Raw genomic sequence first — 15,542 nt, forward strand, 5'->3', positions numbered from 1 at the left:
GCAGAGACACATGCCCGACTGGCATGTTCTCTCCCTCCTGGTTGTTTGTTCAGGAGCTTCAAAAGCTTTCGTCTGCCCAAACATCACAGCGACCAATGCCAACAGACATCAGCACACTTAGGGATCCACAGAGTCTTCGCAGCTTGCGTAACAGACCTCAGCAACTCAGCATTTTGGCTAATCTACTTTATTTACATATAAACACACACGGAGCACTGCAACATGGCTCCCTTTCTCTCTACCATCAGACAGCAAAGAGAAAGAACAAAGGAAAATAGTCCCACTTCATGAAACACAGTAACACAAACATCCTGTCTCCTTCACTTCCCACTCTGTGGAGTCAAAACATACACCATCATGTGATAGACAACAATCCCATGACTGCAATCATGGAGCAGAATTCTAACATGGGATACACATGTGGCAAACCCGGAAGTATTTTTTTGGGTTTCGCTGCGCGCTTATGCGCAGAAGCGCTTTACCGCACTGCGTGCATGCGCAGAACAGACACCTCCAGTAGCAAAAACCTCGGGATCTGGAACAGATTCCGCCTACAACCAGAGGTACTACTGTATACCACTCTTCTAAGCAGAGGCTGGTGGTGGCAGTAGTAGATAGCCAAGTTTGGTTTTCTTTAGCAGATGAGATTGCTGGAGAGGCCTTTCTTTGGTATTTTGTTTTGTTTTGTTGTGTTACAGATATACTAGTGGAGGAAGATAATGTAAACATTTGAACAGAGAATGCCCACTGCAGTCCCATCAGAGCAAGGCATTCCTGCATCCCAGATGCTTTTGACTTGCAGAGTAAAAAACTCAGCTCAGCTCTCTCTGCCTGTTTTTCAAACTGACAGCTTTGGTTTTTTTCTATCTCACACGTAGATCTTGCTTGCACCATTTCATCATTCTTAGCTGTGTGGGTGGGGTTGCACTTATTCCAAAATGGCTCTCATCTTCCGGAGTCATCCCCAGCTAGTGGGCTAGTGTTTGGGGGATAAGGAAGTTGAGAAAGAATATGCAAACATCTTTGAAAGGTCCTTGGTAAAGTAAAGCACTGCTTTAATAGCTCCGAGGATCAACTGCAACCAAAAGGCCAGGCCAGTTTTGAAAGGTTCATTTTGACATTTTGATTCAAAATGGTATGCAAACAGAGGAAAATGGCGCACAAACAGTGGAAAACCTTCTCTTTGACCCCAGGAACCAAAATTTCTTTACAATATCTTAAGAGATGTCCTAATGCACAGCAAACAAACAACTTTCCAAAGTAGCAGATTAGAATTGCTAGTCCTTGTTACGTCAAACTTGTAATCTGCACCCTATACAGCTAACTTTCTTTTCCTTTTTTGCTTCCTTAGAGTACTCTGGGGTTTGACAGTCCCACTGTGTCATCACTAGAAGTCCCAAGGCAAGGTGGAAACAATGACTCACCCAACCAAGCATTCTCTCCAATTATTCCACAGCTTCCATTTTCCCTTTTCCATTAGTCATATTACAATTATGATTATTTAGCAACTTTTCCACAAATCACTCTAGGCTGGTGCTGGCTGGGGTGTCTTCCCTCCTTTTTCTTTCTTTTCCTTCATGAGTAGCATAAACATCTGCTGCTTTTTAACCAGAACAGCTCCAGACTAGAGAAATAAGCCTATCTAGCCCATTTCAGAAATAGCACTCCTTTATAATTATGAAAGTAATAATCATGAGGCCTGTCCAACAGCTGCCACACATTTCTTTTAAAAAAGCAGAAAATTATTATGTTGCTGGGAACTTCACAAAAATCAGCCGGTTAACTGTGGTGATAGTGAGAGCCACAATGAGGGCTTTATGTAGAATAATAAAACACCTGAAAAAACAGATGAGAACTGTACATATTGTGATTATATCCATTCAACCCCCCACCCCCCGGCTGCCTTTGATGTGTCATTTGTGTGGGGTTTTGGGGGTGTTTTTGGTGTTTAAGCAAGGCTAGACACATGTGTTCCAATAGAAAGGTGCATATGTTTTGACCGGGTCTTTTCTACATCCTTTCAAAATATAAATATCAAATGTTCATTTACACTGGGATTAGTTCTGCACCCAGGCACAGAGGGCGCAGCCGACTTTGCTTTTCATGTGAACTGAGCTCCTGTTTAGAGGAGCTGCAACATGTCTAAGGGCAAAGTGTTATTTGTTGTTGCTGTATGTAAGGACATGCTGCAGCATCGATTCCATTGCCTTTTCCGTGGACTTGGCTCCTTGCTCTTTCAAGGGAAGGGGGCAGGCAGTCTCCCCTGTACAAGTGGAACTTTCCACAGGGAGCTAAGCCATTTGAAGACGTCATCACAATTCCTCAGGCATGCATGCTACATGCGTTATTTCAGTGGTGTGGCTAGCTGCCTCAAAAATAGCACTTATGCACGATGCAGCTCCATTTGAATGTCTTAACATGTACACAGGGCTTTGTGCTGTTGTACAGAAAGAGACCTCACCAGTATCAGAGCACATGCACATGCCTTAACATGAATGGCAGGGGTAGCCAATATGAAGCCCCCTGTCCCGAAGCTTTGAACTACAAATCCCATCATTTCTTACCGCTGGCTATGCTGACTGGGGCTTATGGGAATTGTAGTCTAAAACATCAGCAGTGTTAGGTCAGTTGAAGATTATTTTATCTAAAAATGATGAGATTCTTGGGTGAAGACTGCATTTTTGTGTTTGTGTGTGGGGGTGTAGCACCAGAGTACAAAACATCCCCATGCCACCATCTACATGGTGATGTACCTACAAAAGGTAGATGCCACATAGTGTTGGTTTTCTTCACATGTTGACCTTGTAGTTTCTCAGTAATTCAGCCATCATGGGCCATGCATCAGTGCTGTGTGGCCTGCAGGGGTGCAGTGCTGTCTTGCCCCACCCAGCATGGTCAATGGCCAGGAGTGATAGGCGTGTCATCTACTGGATGTGAGCCACCCATGCTGAAAATGAACAGAATAGTGAAGACTAGCAGCACAATCCTATCCATGTTTACCCAGAAGTAAGCCCCATTGATGTGTGGGACATGGGTGGTGCTATGGGTTAAACCACAGAGCCTAGGACTTGCTGATCAGAAGGTTGGCAGTTCGAATCCCTGCGACGAGGTGAGCTCCCGTTACTCAGTCCCTGCTCCTGCCAACCTAGCAGTTCGAAAGCACCTCAAAGTGCAAGTAGATAAATATGTACCGCTCCAGCGGGAAGGTAAACAGTGTTTCTGTGCGCTGCTCTGGTTCACCAGAAGTGGCTTAGTTATACTGGCCACATGACCTGGAAGCTGTATGCCGGCTCCCTCAGCGAATAAAGCAAGATGAACGCTGCAACCCCAGAGTCGGCCATGACTGGACCTAATGGTCAGGGGTCCCTTTACCTTTACTAAGCCCCATTGAATTCTGTGGGTGGGATTCCTGCTTAAAGGGTGACTGGGAAGGTGTTGTTTTTCCTCATTTCCATCACTAATTTAACAGACACATTAGAATCCCCTACATGTGTAAATATGGGCCACTAATTTCAGCAATAATGGATTGGCATTATATGAAAGAAGAGAGTTCCTCCCCCATGCAATTTAATGCTTTCCCCTCAAATGGAAAATGATCACGTTTTAAATTACATGCCATTGATGAGAATAAAAACAAGAAACAATTAGGTTCCATTTTTGAACATGATCGGGCTGCGTAAGGGCAACTGGGAATAGACATAGGGTGGGCAGGAAGAGAGTTGGGGAAATAGTGTGGGGTCAACCCCCCCAAATGAATGCCTTAGCATCACTTGTCCAGATGTGCACTTGGCATGCTCAACAGGTCCCAGCTCAATCCCAGCTGCTCGGAAGTTGCAGAAGGAAGGAGAGAGAGGGAGTAGGAGGAAACCAGTAGGTGGAATGATTTCTCTGTGTCTCTGCTTGTGTCAGGGTGGGAGAGGAGGCAAAGGGAAGCGTTTCCTCTGCTCCATCCCCTCCACTAAAAGGACATAATATGTGTGTGAGCATCTATTGGATTGGGGGGGGCAAATGGACTCCTGTTGCGCTTCCTTGCATCTTACCACATGGTGCAGTGTGCATGCGTATGTCTGTGTGCATGACGGTGGGTAGTAGTGCACATGTACATGGAAGTGTGTGTTGATGCAGGAGACATTATTCTCTCATTCCACGCCTCCCTCTTATTTATTAAGGGCCTCAATTACTTGCAGCATGCAACCAATGCAGAACAATAACACTGTCCATTGGCTTGCAATTAAAATAAATGTTTGGTAGTCTCATTAATTTTATTCAGAAAGAGTTTTAAGCTGTGTAACCAAAGAGCTCTCTGAGCAGTGTACATTGTACAGCTGTAGATGAAGAATGGTTAGAATTCACAAAGCCCTTAAGAAGCATACATAAAACAACTATAATTAAACATTGGGGACGGGACACCCGAATTTTAAAAAATCACATATAGAGAACTGGGTAGGCTTCCTGAATTTTTTAAAAAGGTTTCTGCAGATGTTTAAAACAATGTGGTGGAGGAACCTTCCTAATAATAGACAGGAAGTTCTAAAGCACAAGTTTTGCTGTAACACAACCATGGCACCCATGCTTAAACAGCAATTTGGTCTGCAGGTGCTAGCAGGTGATAGCATTTATTTCCATGTTGCTAAGAGGTTCATCTCCTATTTCTGCAAATGAAACAGCAGTTAAAAGTACAGGAGGAGTCACACCCATATTTGGCCAGTTGGCCACCAACCACTTGGATGGTTTTTCTTAAGGTTGGCCGAATGCCTCCACTCTTTGAGCCTGGGTGTCAGATGCAATAGTTAGCACATCCCCGCGAGTCCCAAATGGCGGACTCTCCCGCCCCTTCAATATATTTAGCCTTCACAACTCTGGATGTTTGCTTAGACTTAGAGATATAAAAGCAGTGTTTGATCAAGGATCTTGGACTTCAGGGAATTCTAACGGACTGTGCAAGAGCCATTTTTCACTTTGCAGTTATCTGTCCTTATGGAATCTAGTCCCAGATTTCCTGCAGTGGTGACCAGAGATGCCATAGAAAATGAAACCCCCCGTATCCTTAATAGTTGTGCAGATCAGAGAATTTCAGTAGAGGCCATTTTCCTCTGCAGCACCAGAGCATGACAAGCTGTCCCATGTCTGAAATATACTTTCTGCATCTGCATTCATTCCCACCTGTATTTCCATTTCTATTCTGGGATTGCTAATGCATCGTAAAAGGCACATGAAGTAGCCACATAAAGCATCTCAGCTTCTCTTGCTTAAGCCTGTGTATATAAATAGATTTTCAGTGTGATTAAAACAAAAAATGCAAATTATTTTTCTATTGAGAGATTTAAATTGTTGTACTTCTGATTGGGGCCAGTGCTACCATTTGGCAGAGGGAGCCAGCTACCCCAGGCATCAAATGCTGATGGGCAGGAAGTGGTGGTGAGGTGTTGGCAGACAGGCTGAGTTTGTCACTTGGCCTGCCCCGCACCTCCTAAGCTAGCCTGCTGCCTCCAGGCACAGCGGATAATGTTGCCTGTGATGAAGTAAAATTCATGGATGATATCTTGTTATTTGCCTCAAGCGGCAAGATGGCTTGGGCTGACTCTTTTCCAGGCACTCCTTTGCTTGTTCTTATGTGAATGATGTGCAATACTTCTGCTTTCAAGGTGTGAACTCTTTGTGGCCATTGAAACATCCAGAATGTCTCTGAGGTATGTCAAGTTCTGTGGTCAGTGTTCTCTACCCTCCTCCCCATCCAAAGCAATCTATGATATTTATGAATTTTATGGGTGAATAAATTTGTTTATTAATTGCCATGGTTTCAGATTTTTTTCTATGATGTGTATATGAAAGTATAGCAGCATGAACATATCAACATGCTTTTTGTGTGATTTTTCATTACCATACTTCTAGAGGGCTGCCTCACATTCTTAACATCATGAATAGTGTCACTTCTGCATGCACAACATATATTTAGAACACATTCCACCCCCCCAATGAATCCTGGAAACTCCTTGGGGCTGAGGTCCCTTCGGCCCCTCTAAAAAAATATTTGAGGGGGCTACCCCCCAAGCTGATGGGCATTGCCATTCAAATGGTGTGCATACGCAACATCATGTGATAGATTATGCGGGCTGGGGGCTTATCCGGCCCTCGTATTTTATTCAAGTTGGCACCCCTGCTGGAAACTGTAGCTTGCCGAGCTAAAATGCCCAGCAGTCTCAACAAACCATGGTTCCTGGAATTATTGGGATGGGAAAATATGCCTTAAATGTCTGGTGTGCAAGCAACCCAAGCCATCATGAATTGCATCATTGCTGCAGCTTTCACCCTGTGAATCACACAGAAGCGGACAGCAGCAGTGGTACACATCTCCTGGATTCCCCCAGCCCACTCTGTTTTCCAGACTGTGATCCACTCCCTTTTAAAGCTGAAACTATATAACAGCAATGGGTTTCACAATTACGGAGCTCATATGCACAGGCAATATTGACATTTGCATACTGCATGCAAAATCCAAGCAGTGTAGCATTAAGGCATGCAGCCTCCGTTTCTTTCAACCCGGCAATAGTTTTGGAAGGTTTACAAGAGATCAGGTTAAATTGCTCAAGGGGCTTACATATGGTCTACTGGCTGCCAGTTAGTCATCCCCAAGGTAGTCCAACCAGCTGCCAAAGTTCAAAGCCTTTTGTGCAGATCTATGACGTGTCCACAGTGCACTCTTGGGTGGACATACTGAGTTCTTGGCTTCTTTGCCACATTTTTGTTTTTTAAAAACCATGTAGATAATAAATTAGCAATCTGAGTTTCAATCAGGTTCCCAACAATTAGCGATGCTGCAGCAGCAACAGCTGGTAACTGGATGGTCCCAAAAACATCTCAGTGGGATATTTTCTTTTATATGTATTTCAAAGGGACTTCATTTCTGGGAAAGGGACAAGATTAATTTGGCCTTAGTAAATAACTTGAAGACTGTATTGGGCTGAAATTTTGGTACCCAAGAAAAAAAAAGATCATTTGAATTAATAATTCTTTCCTTCTGAGAAGCATGCTTTCCCCCAAAGACTTGATATTCCTTCTACAGAGACCAATTAATTGAGGCAGTGCTTTCTTCTAATAGCCAATTATATTAATTACCAGTAAAACAACGTGTTTGCTTTGCTAGAATCCAACCAGTATGGCTTTGTCAAACGCTTTGCATTTCAAACTGCTCAAGTCTACGGGCAAGCACTATCTAGGAATCAGCAAACGAAATGCAAATTCCCCATGAATGTGGAAGGTCAGGTGCTAGCAATGGGACTGGGCAATTAAAGGAGGCATAGCTCTTCCCCCGGCTGATCCCCTTGTTCTATTTCTAGTCCTCATTAATTTCTTACACTTGGATGGTGCTGCTAATGGAGATTCATTGTACAGAAAGAGTTGGCACTTTTCACTGGCAGGGCTCCTGTGCCTTTACCAGCTGAGTGTCAGGGGTTCGACAGGAGGAATGCTTCCCGAAGGAACATTGCCCTATCCTGAAATGCTGCCCCAGTTGCATTCCCAGTGCAGCTCTTAAAATGCATGGGAGTCCTTTCCTGCCACAAAACATTGGCTTCCTCTAACTCAGCAAATCAACATGTTACCTGCTCCTTAAGCATATAGAATGGCCTCAGAGAAGTCTGAACTTACCCAGGCAAATTCTGCCATGGGGAACTGTAACTCTGATTAACCCCATGCTCCCTCCCACCTGGACTGTTCATTTCAAAAGGCACTAATGGAACTGAGGAAATGGTGTGCTTTTCAGGTATACAGTGGTACCTCGGGTTAAGTACTTAATTTGTTCCAGAGGTCCGTACTTAACCTGAAACTGTTCTTAACCTGAAGCACCACTTTAGCTAATGGGGCCTCCCACCGCTGCCACGCCGCTGGAGCACGATTTCTGTTCTCAACCTGAAGCAAAGTTCTTAACCTGAAGCACTATTTCTGGGTTAGCAGAGTCTGTAACCTGAAGCGTATGTAACCTGAAGCGTATGTAACTTGAGGTACCACTGTACAGTCACACATGGAAAAGGTCCATCTATTATCTGTGCATTCTTCGACTTTGGAGAAGGTTCCAGGTTCAACCCCTGGAATCTCCTGGTAGGGCTGGGAAATACCCCCCCCCATAGGAAGTGCTGGAGATCTGCTGCCGGTCAGTGTAGACAATACCAAACTAGATGGACCAGTGGCCTGACTCAGTATGAAGCAGCTTCCTATGGCCACAAACCTCTGCTCATTGTTTTACCCAGATGAATCTGCCTGAAACGAATGTGTAAGGCCTCTTGCTTCAGCAAACGCTCCTGTTCTTTCTGCTGTGAAATTTCAGAGGATGTTTCTCTCCAGCTTTCTGGAGAATTTCTATGGCCACCCCCACCCATTCTCTCCATTTCCCACTGATGTATCATCCCTCGCAGTCATCTTGGCATCTCAGGTGTTCTTCCCACAATCGTTGCTTTCAAATGCACACACACTCTTGGCTTCATTCCCCGACCCCCTACACACACACACAGAGCAGAAATTGCTCATTACTGTAGAAAGAACAGATCAAAGTTCACATTCGGCTTTTTGTATCACATGTGTGGGCTGTGTCTTAATTGTGCCTCTTGTGCTCAGTGATGCTCAGCCAGGCAAAGAGAAACCTGCAGAAAGAGAGGATATGAGAAGGGGAAAGGCTGGCAAACTTTTCAAGAACCACTTAATGTTTAAAAATGCTTCCCCTCCCTCTACCCATTCATTGAATAATTCACACTTCAAAAGGATGTAGCTGTATTATGCATTAAGTATCTTCCTATGTATGAAAAAATGTAAGGTTGTCATCTCCTAGGCCCCTTTGGAGGATCTGCAGTGCCGCATCACAAGCCCAGATTTGCATGAAATTAGGGTTGGGTAGAGGAATAAAACAGAAGTCAGATTGAGTAACAGGAGTGGCTGTGGCAGGGGAGCCCAAAGGAAAGGACTTTGAGAGTGGACTTCATCCACAGAGGTGCACTTCTTTGTCTCTTGAGACAGATGCCAACAACCACCCCCTAATAATGTATTAACCTTGTATGAGTCAAATGGTCTCTCCATTTAGTTTATTTCAGCCCAGGATTTGGGTTTTTGGGGCAGACCTGACAGACACTAGTAACACTGCCTTTCTCTATGCGTGCACAAGGTGTTTGTGTTGAAACATGTCCCCCAGAAACACAAAAACACGGCTGAGAGGAAGGATTCCTCAGGCTACATTTCATGCGGTATTTTTGTTTTAAGGGCACTAGATGACACTGTGGAGCAGCATTCATGTGAGATGAAGAGCTGTGGTTCTCTTCCAGCATTTCAAAGATTTATGCAGGATACAACAGTGATAGTGACATGCATAGCTAGCTGCCCTCTTTCGTTCCTTGTCCCTCTGTCTTGCAAAAGCGTTTGTATCACGAACACAAATGAGCTACAGAGCAGCATTCTTCTGTGCGGGTTTGATGGTGGCTGTGAATTGCTGAGAAAAATACTTTTAGAAAGAAAGAAAGAAAGAAAGAAAGAAAGAAAGAAAGAAAGGCTGGATCCAAGGTTTGAGGAGGGGTTTTGGTCCCTGGAAAAAGAGGAGCACTGCAATCTCCTTCCTGCTACACAACAGAGCTTCCTAGCCCAAATCCCTTATCTAGAGCCAATGGGAGCAATATACCATTTAGACTTCCTGCTTGCTTCTCTTGCCTGCTGTGACACACACACACACACACACACACACACACACACACACACACAGCACCAAATGCTCCTGCACAGGCTGATGGCTGAGTCAGTCCATTAGTCCATCTAGTAGGTGCCAGACTTTGGGCTCCTAAACTTCAGCAGCACCCCATGTGACGCTACAATTCAGCCCCCCTGCCCCCTCTCATGCTCTGTTCTACAGTCTTGTTGTGGCATCCCCTGCAGCAGGGCACCCAGTGTTACTGCCCTGGTCATGCTACCCTAAAACCACCTCGTCATTCTGCAGGTTACAACCTTAATACCAGCAGTTAGGCTTTAGTGCTCTGTTCAGCAATGGGCTCCTTGCCAGGGCACAGACACTGACAGCAAGTGTCTAGTGATGCCCACCACTGGGATGCAGCAAAGTGTCTAACTAAATAATAAAAAGGGTCTTCTATTGCTTCCTAAAAATGAATACCTCTGGTTACGTACTTAATTCGTTCCAGAGGTCCATTCTTAACCTGAAACTGTTCTTAACCTGAAGCACCACTTTAGCTAATGGGGCTTCCTGCTGCTGCCATGCCACCGCCACACGATTTCTGTTCTCATCCTGAAACAAAGTTCTTAACACAAGGTACAATTTCTGGGTTAGCGGAGTCTGTAACCTGAAGCATATGTAACCTGACACATATGTAACCCGAGGTACCACTGTAGATCCCATTTGTATGCTACCTTCTTTGCAGCTTTATTGCACATTTACTTGAGTGGCCTACTCACATGAGCAGCATAGTGTCAGAGGAAGCAGCTCGTGGGAGCTTGGAAACAGGAAGTAAATAAAATCACACTAAAAGATGGGAAGCTCTTTACCAGCTTTGGTCTGACTGCCTCCTCACTTCTTCTGAAGGCTGCACATGCAAGGTAGGCTCTGTACATTTTGAACTTTATGAAGAGGCTCAATGTGTGGCTCAATCCAAAGAGAATTAATCATCTGTCTGATTAAATCTATACAATCGCAACTTTTGCTCTCTCTAGTCCCCTGAGGTGGGCAAGGGAATAAAGAACTCTGTCCTCATTTACACAATTGTTTTATTGTTGAGCTATGCAAAACTCAAATGAACATTCAAGAGAGGATTAACATAATGTGTTAAACTGGCAACTTTAAACAGAACGGCCACAGAAAGACAAGCCCGGCCTCTTGGCACCAATCAGCTGATTAAATTGAATAACACAACTTTAAACTACACTGCATTCCAGTATGACTCCAAGACATCCACAACATATCTGTAAATGAACTTCTCACTGAGTTAGTTGGGTGCTTTGAGGTGCATCAAGCCAAGAAGCCCTGGAAGATATAGACAACATTAGATAGAGTAGGACCATACAGCATGCTGGAACCACTAGCCTAGGCTTCAACAAAAATGAGACCCAAGGACTTGCAGCTGAAAGAGAAGGAGAGGAGGTTATCCCACGGGACATGATGCTGAGCAATCTATTTTCTCCATTAAGCTTGAGGTGAGAAAGGCAAGGTAATTGTCACACCGTGGGAAGCCCCCAAATTGGGACCTCCCACAGTGTAACAATTAACTTTCCTTCCCAACTCATGGGTAATGAATAAAAAACATTCCAGTCTCTGATTTTGTTCCCTGGCATGGATGCAGTATATCCCAAGGGCAAGCTTGGTACAACCCCAAACTTTGACAGATTTATTTCCCCCCCACACCACCTATAAATTGCTGGCACAGAAAGAGAATGGTTGAAGAACAATTTATGATGGAAGCATTAGCTATCAGTAAATAAGCAAGCCAACGTGGGGCTCTTTGATGTAACATATGATGACTGGGAGCTGTGTTGACACCAGGAAGAATTGTTGCTGCTGCTTCGTGGAGAAACTCTAGGCAAGTAGATGGTTCCTGCTGTCAGGCACTGTCTTCAAAGCTGCCGCTGTTGCTGCAGGAATGAAATCGCATCGTACTCATGGGATCCGACACGTAACCTGTGGAAGGTGAAGAGTAGCTCAGGTGAGCGAGTCACAAACGCCATTCAGCCCAGCAAACCCTTCTCCCTCCCCTCTCCGCTTCCAACAGGCCTCTGTATTTATGAAGGTATAAAAGGATGTTTTCGCTAACTAAATAAGCAATTGCTCCCAGGAAAATGTGTTTCGGGCAAATCTCTTTGCTACCTGAAATGCCCAAGTTTAATGCCTTTCTCTGAAGACAATTCTAGGAGGCGAAATATGAAATACAGATACGCAGGCCATTCAAATGCAGTGTAGTCACAATAGCCATTTAAACTGGTGGCCGACACAAAATGGGAGCCAAGATATTTAAATACACTGTCACATTTCTATTTGATTTTTAAATATACCTATTTTGACCTTGAATGGGAGATCCAACAGTCAACAATAAGCAGCCTGCCAGAAATAATTATGCCCTTAATCCTGGGCAATTATCATGACAATAGCTGCTATTGCAAGTACCAGGTTGTCTATTAAGGACTATTATTATTCCTTTACCATCTGGGCCACTGGTCAAATGTGATTGCTACTATTATTCTTCTGCTATAATATTTGTCATCCTTGCCTAGTCATTAACAGTGCAATCCTATGCATGCCTGCTTAGAAGTAAACCCATTTGGGTTTAACGGGTCTATCCACCCCACCCCCTGGAAAGAGTGTACAGGGTTGCAGCCTGTCTTTCTAAACATCAGGGTAATATTATATGGATATATATATTTTTTTAAAAAAATTTTTTATTAACCGGCCAATCAAATCAAATCAAAGCAAATCACATCACATAAATTCCGAATTACAAAGCCGAATTTTAAATTTTGTTGAGGGAACCCATATTTCAAGATCCGAAGGGGGATTCTGATCATCATCTTGCCACTGCGTTAATGTCCAAATCAGTCCAAACAAAGTTCATAATTCTATCCAGTCTTATCTTGCTGTTTCCACATCACATCTTGTTCATATATTTTCTCTTTTTCCTTTATGATCTCTTCTGATAGTCTCCTTAAGCCGATAAACACCAATAATAATACTGTGTGAATTTTTCCGTTCTTCCAATCCTCAAATCGAGATGGTTTCCATATACCATCGCCTTCATAGATAACAGCGCTCTTTCCATCATTAATTACAGAACTGTCGTTCTTAAGTCCCACTGAGGAGTTTCACCCACAATATAAAAACAGCTCTATTTCTCTATTTCTCCTCTCAGACTTAAGTCCTCCGACAGAACTTCCCAATATGGCGATGGAGTTTTTAACTGTGTCATTCCAAAGCCCTTATACATTCCACGCTCTTCTTAAAACATGCTTTGGTTCGAAAGTTTATCTCCACACAGCCTTAAATCCACAGCTTAAGTCCTTAAAACGACATTTCTGACTTGTGAGGGGGGGGGGATTCTTGTTTAATCACATAAGGGAAAGAAAGGAAAGTTTTTCCCCCTCCCCCATCAGTCCCTTTGCCATACCGAGTCTTGGCGTATCTTCTCATGATTTATACTTGTTCCTCCGACTCGTCTTGTTTTATCAGAGATCTCTTCTGTTAGCAGTCTTTACTCCCCCTCCTTCCTTGAAATATGTGCATTCGCTTCATCCAAATTGTTTCTTTTGAAGTTCTTGCAGCTAGTGGCGCGGATCAGAGACGGCGTCCAGGAGCGCCGAAATCCCACAGGAGGGCATTGTGCCTAGTGCCCCCATCCCCACAAATTCGGGGGTGGTATAGGGCACAGCAGGCAAGGGCAGTCCCCCACCACAATCCTGGGGGGGGGGTAGGGAGGCTATTTACTCCCATCACAGCCTCCAAGTTACCACGTGCGGGTCGGAGAGATGTTATTGTCAGCCATCTTCTGATGCACCCCTAGTGGTCCCCCATATTATATGGAGATATTATGTACAAAGGCCAAAAGGTTAGGAGAAATAAAGTATACTTTTAAAAGTTTGTGGAGGGAAGCGGGACTCAATTCTAACATCAGGACAGTCCCTATAGTACTATAATTTGGCACCTGCCCTAAAAGGCTGCAACATTTAGCACTAGGGTATAACAAAAGAGCACAACAGCACAAAGGAATGAAAACTAGCGTTGAAGACTCGTGATAAATGGATTTATTTATTTATTTATTTTAAAAAAGAATCACATTTTTGTTCTGACCATTATTCTGCTTGCCCCACAATGCTTTGCTATGCCCAGGTATCATAGGAAAAATAAAATGACAGATCGTGGGAGGCTTCCACTCCTTAGTTAAGAGGAAAAACCTGATACTCTGTGGGCTACAAGGCAAGTTTGCCGCTGAACCATGAAGGGGACACCCAAATGAGAAGGGAGCCTGCCAAGGACACTTTGCCAAAGGCTCTCTCAAACCGGTCTTACAGTGAACACGTGACAAAGAATTGCAACCAATCAGAGCTTCCCACAAGTGTACCTAAATGACACCTATGTTTGTAGACATGCTCATTGTGTTCACATTTCACAGTTTAGAGGCACAGTTAAAACTTTTTCGGTGCAAAATGGCTCTCCAGTGGTGGCAGGAATCACAACAATCTCCCTGGAGGGTCTAAGGTGTGGTTAAAGTTTTCCCCGAGTCTTGGGGAAACTTGTCACATGCCTCGTTTCTACAATCTGTAATAGAAACATTTCCAGATCTTATTACCGAAGCTGACGGTTTGCTATTTTCAGTGTACTTCCAATTTGTGTGTGTGTGCCAGTTTCATCCCAAAGAAAATGGATTAGCCCATAAATAGAACTTATCTTTGTTACATCTGAGGGACCTCTTACCATTTCGGTCAATAGGCGGGTACTGGAAATTTCTCCTCATTTCTTCCAGAGAAAGACCTTGAGAAGGGTGCTGTCCAGTGCTGTAAAATTGACAGGATGTCTTCATTATAGATGACTGAATATGTTATCTTTGTAATATTAGAGCTTTTCTACAGAAACAACATCCTTTAAAAAAAACACCAGCGGAAAACACAACCGGCTTTTTAGAAGAAGCAATTGCACAGGAAGAAAAATAACATGGATGGAGAAGGAATACATTTCCAGAACAACTTCTTCTCAGAATTTTGAGTTTTGTTCTACAATGCTTTCGACCTGAAGAACAATTCTAGGTGACAATTCCAATATACCATAAATAATGTATCTACCCCAGTACTATCAGGTTCGTGCATGCTAATTCCTTTGTGAAAGAGAACATCACCCTTCAGACGCAAATCCAAATGTTGCTCACTGAAAATATGTTCCTTTATCCTTGGAAGCAATCAGGTAAAGACTGCCTGTACCAGCTGTTCTCAAATGATGGGCTAACAGATACTGAGTACGCCCAGAGAGTGTGAAATAGCACCTCAAACTGTACCTTAATATCCAGAGGATTCATAACAATATGTCTCTACTTGTTCATGGTAAAGTATGCAGTTATCTGAGGTTCTTTCAAAAAACAAGAGCTTCAAAGAATTTGTTGTCAAGTTGTGGCTGAAAGGACAAGCTGAAAGGATTATTCCCAGCAATGTACCTTCCTTGGTGATTTTGATAAGGGCAATTTCTAACTGATGGCAGGTAAGAAATTTATATATTGGTTTGGCAGATTTTTTTCCTTTTCCCTGGTGAAAAAACTGAAGCTTTGTTCCTAAATGTACCTTCCTGGAAGTACACATAGGACTTGCTGCCAGTAAATATACCTGTAACTGTGGAGCCTGTATGGATTTGCAGTGTTGATATTTTCCCCTTTCCCTCTCATTTTAGCAGACTCTAATAGCACCTATATAGTCTTGCTAAAATGTGCCTTTCCCCCCCTTTACGTGGTATCATTGCCCAAATACAATGACATTTCCTCCTTCATAATACTCCCCTCCAAGTCTCATCAAAGCAGTTGCTATGGAAAACTGAC

General features: G+C 43.6%; 2 protein-coding genes across 5 annotated transcripts in view; one reads left to right on the forward strand and one right to left on the reverse strand.

Annotated features, from left to right (window-relative positions):
* The window catches only part of ERICH3 (glutamate rich 3), a 62,158-nt gene extending 60,309 nt beyond the window's left edge, over positions 1–1,849 (forward strand). For all 4 annotated transcript variants that reach the window (XM_053392044.1, XM_053392046.1, XM_053392048.1 and 1 more), the window contains one exon: positions 1,352–1,849. The gene's annotated coding sequence lies outside the window, so the exon portion shown is untranslated. The remainder of the gene's footprint in view (positions 1–1,351) is intronic.
* Positions 1,850–10,732: 8,883 nt separating this feature from the next.
* Positions 10,733–15,542, reverse strand: part of TNNI3K (TNNI3 interacting kinase) — a 143,017-nt gene continuing 138,207 nt past the window's right edge. Inside the window, exons 24-25 of the mRNA XM_053392049.1 lie at positions 14,438–14,517; positions 10,733–11,656 (exon numbers count right to left, since the gene is read on the reverse strand). Coding sequence (XP_053248024.1) covers positions 11,580–11,656; positions 14,438–14,517 — 157 coding nt within the window. The 3' untranslated portion in view covers positions 10,733–11,579. The remainder of the gene's footprint in view (positions 11,657–14,437; positions 14,518–15,542) is intronic.

The sequence above is a fragment of the Podarcis raffonei genome, chromosome 6 (genome assembly GCF_027172205.1).
Source record: "Podarcis raffonei isolate rPodRaf1 chromosome 6, rPodRaf1.pri, whole genome shotgun sequence".
NCBI classification, from domain to species: Eukaryota; Metazoa; Chordata; class Lepidosauria; order Squamata; family Lacertidae; genus Podarcis; species Podarcis raffonei.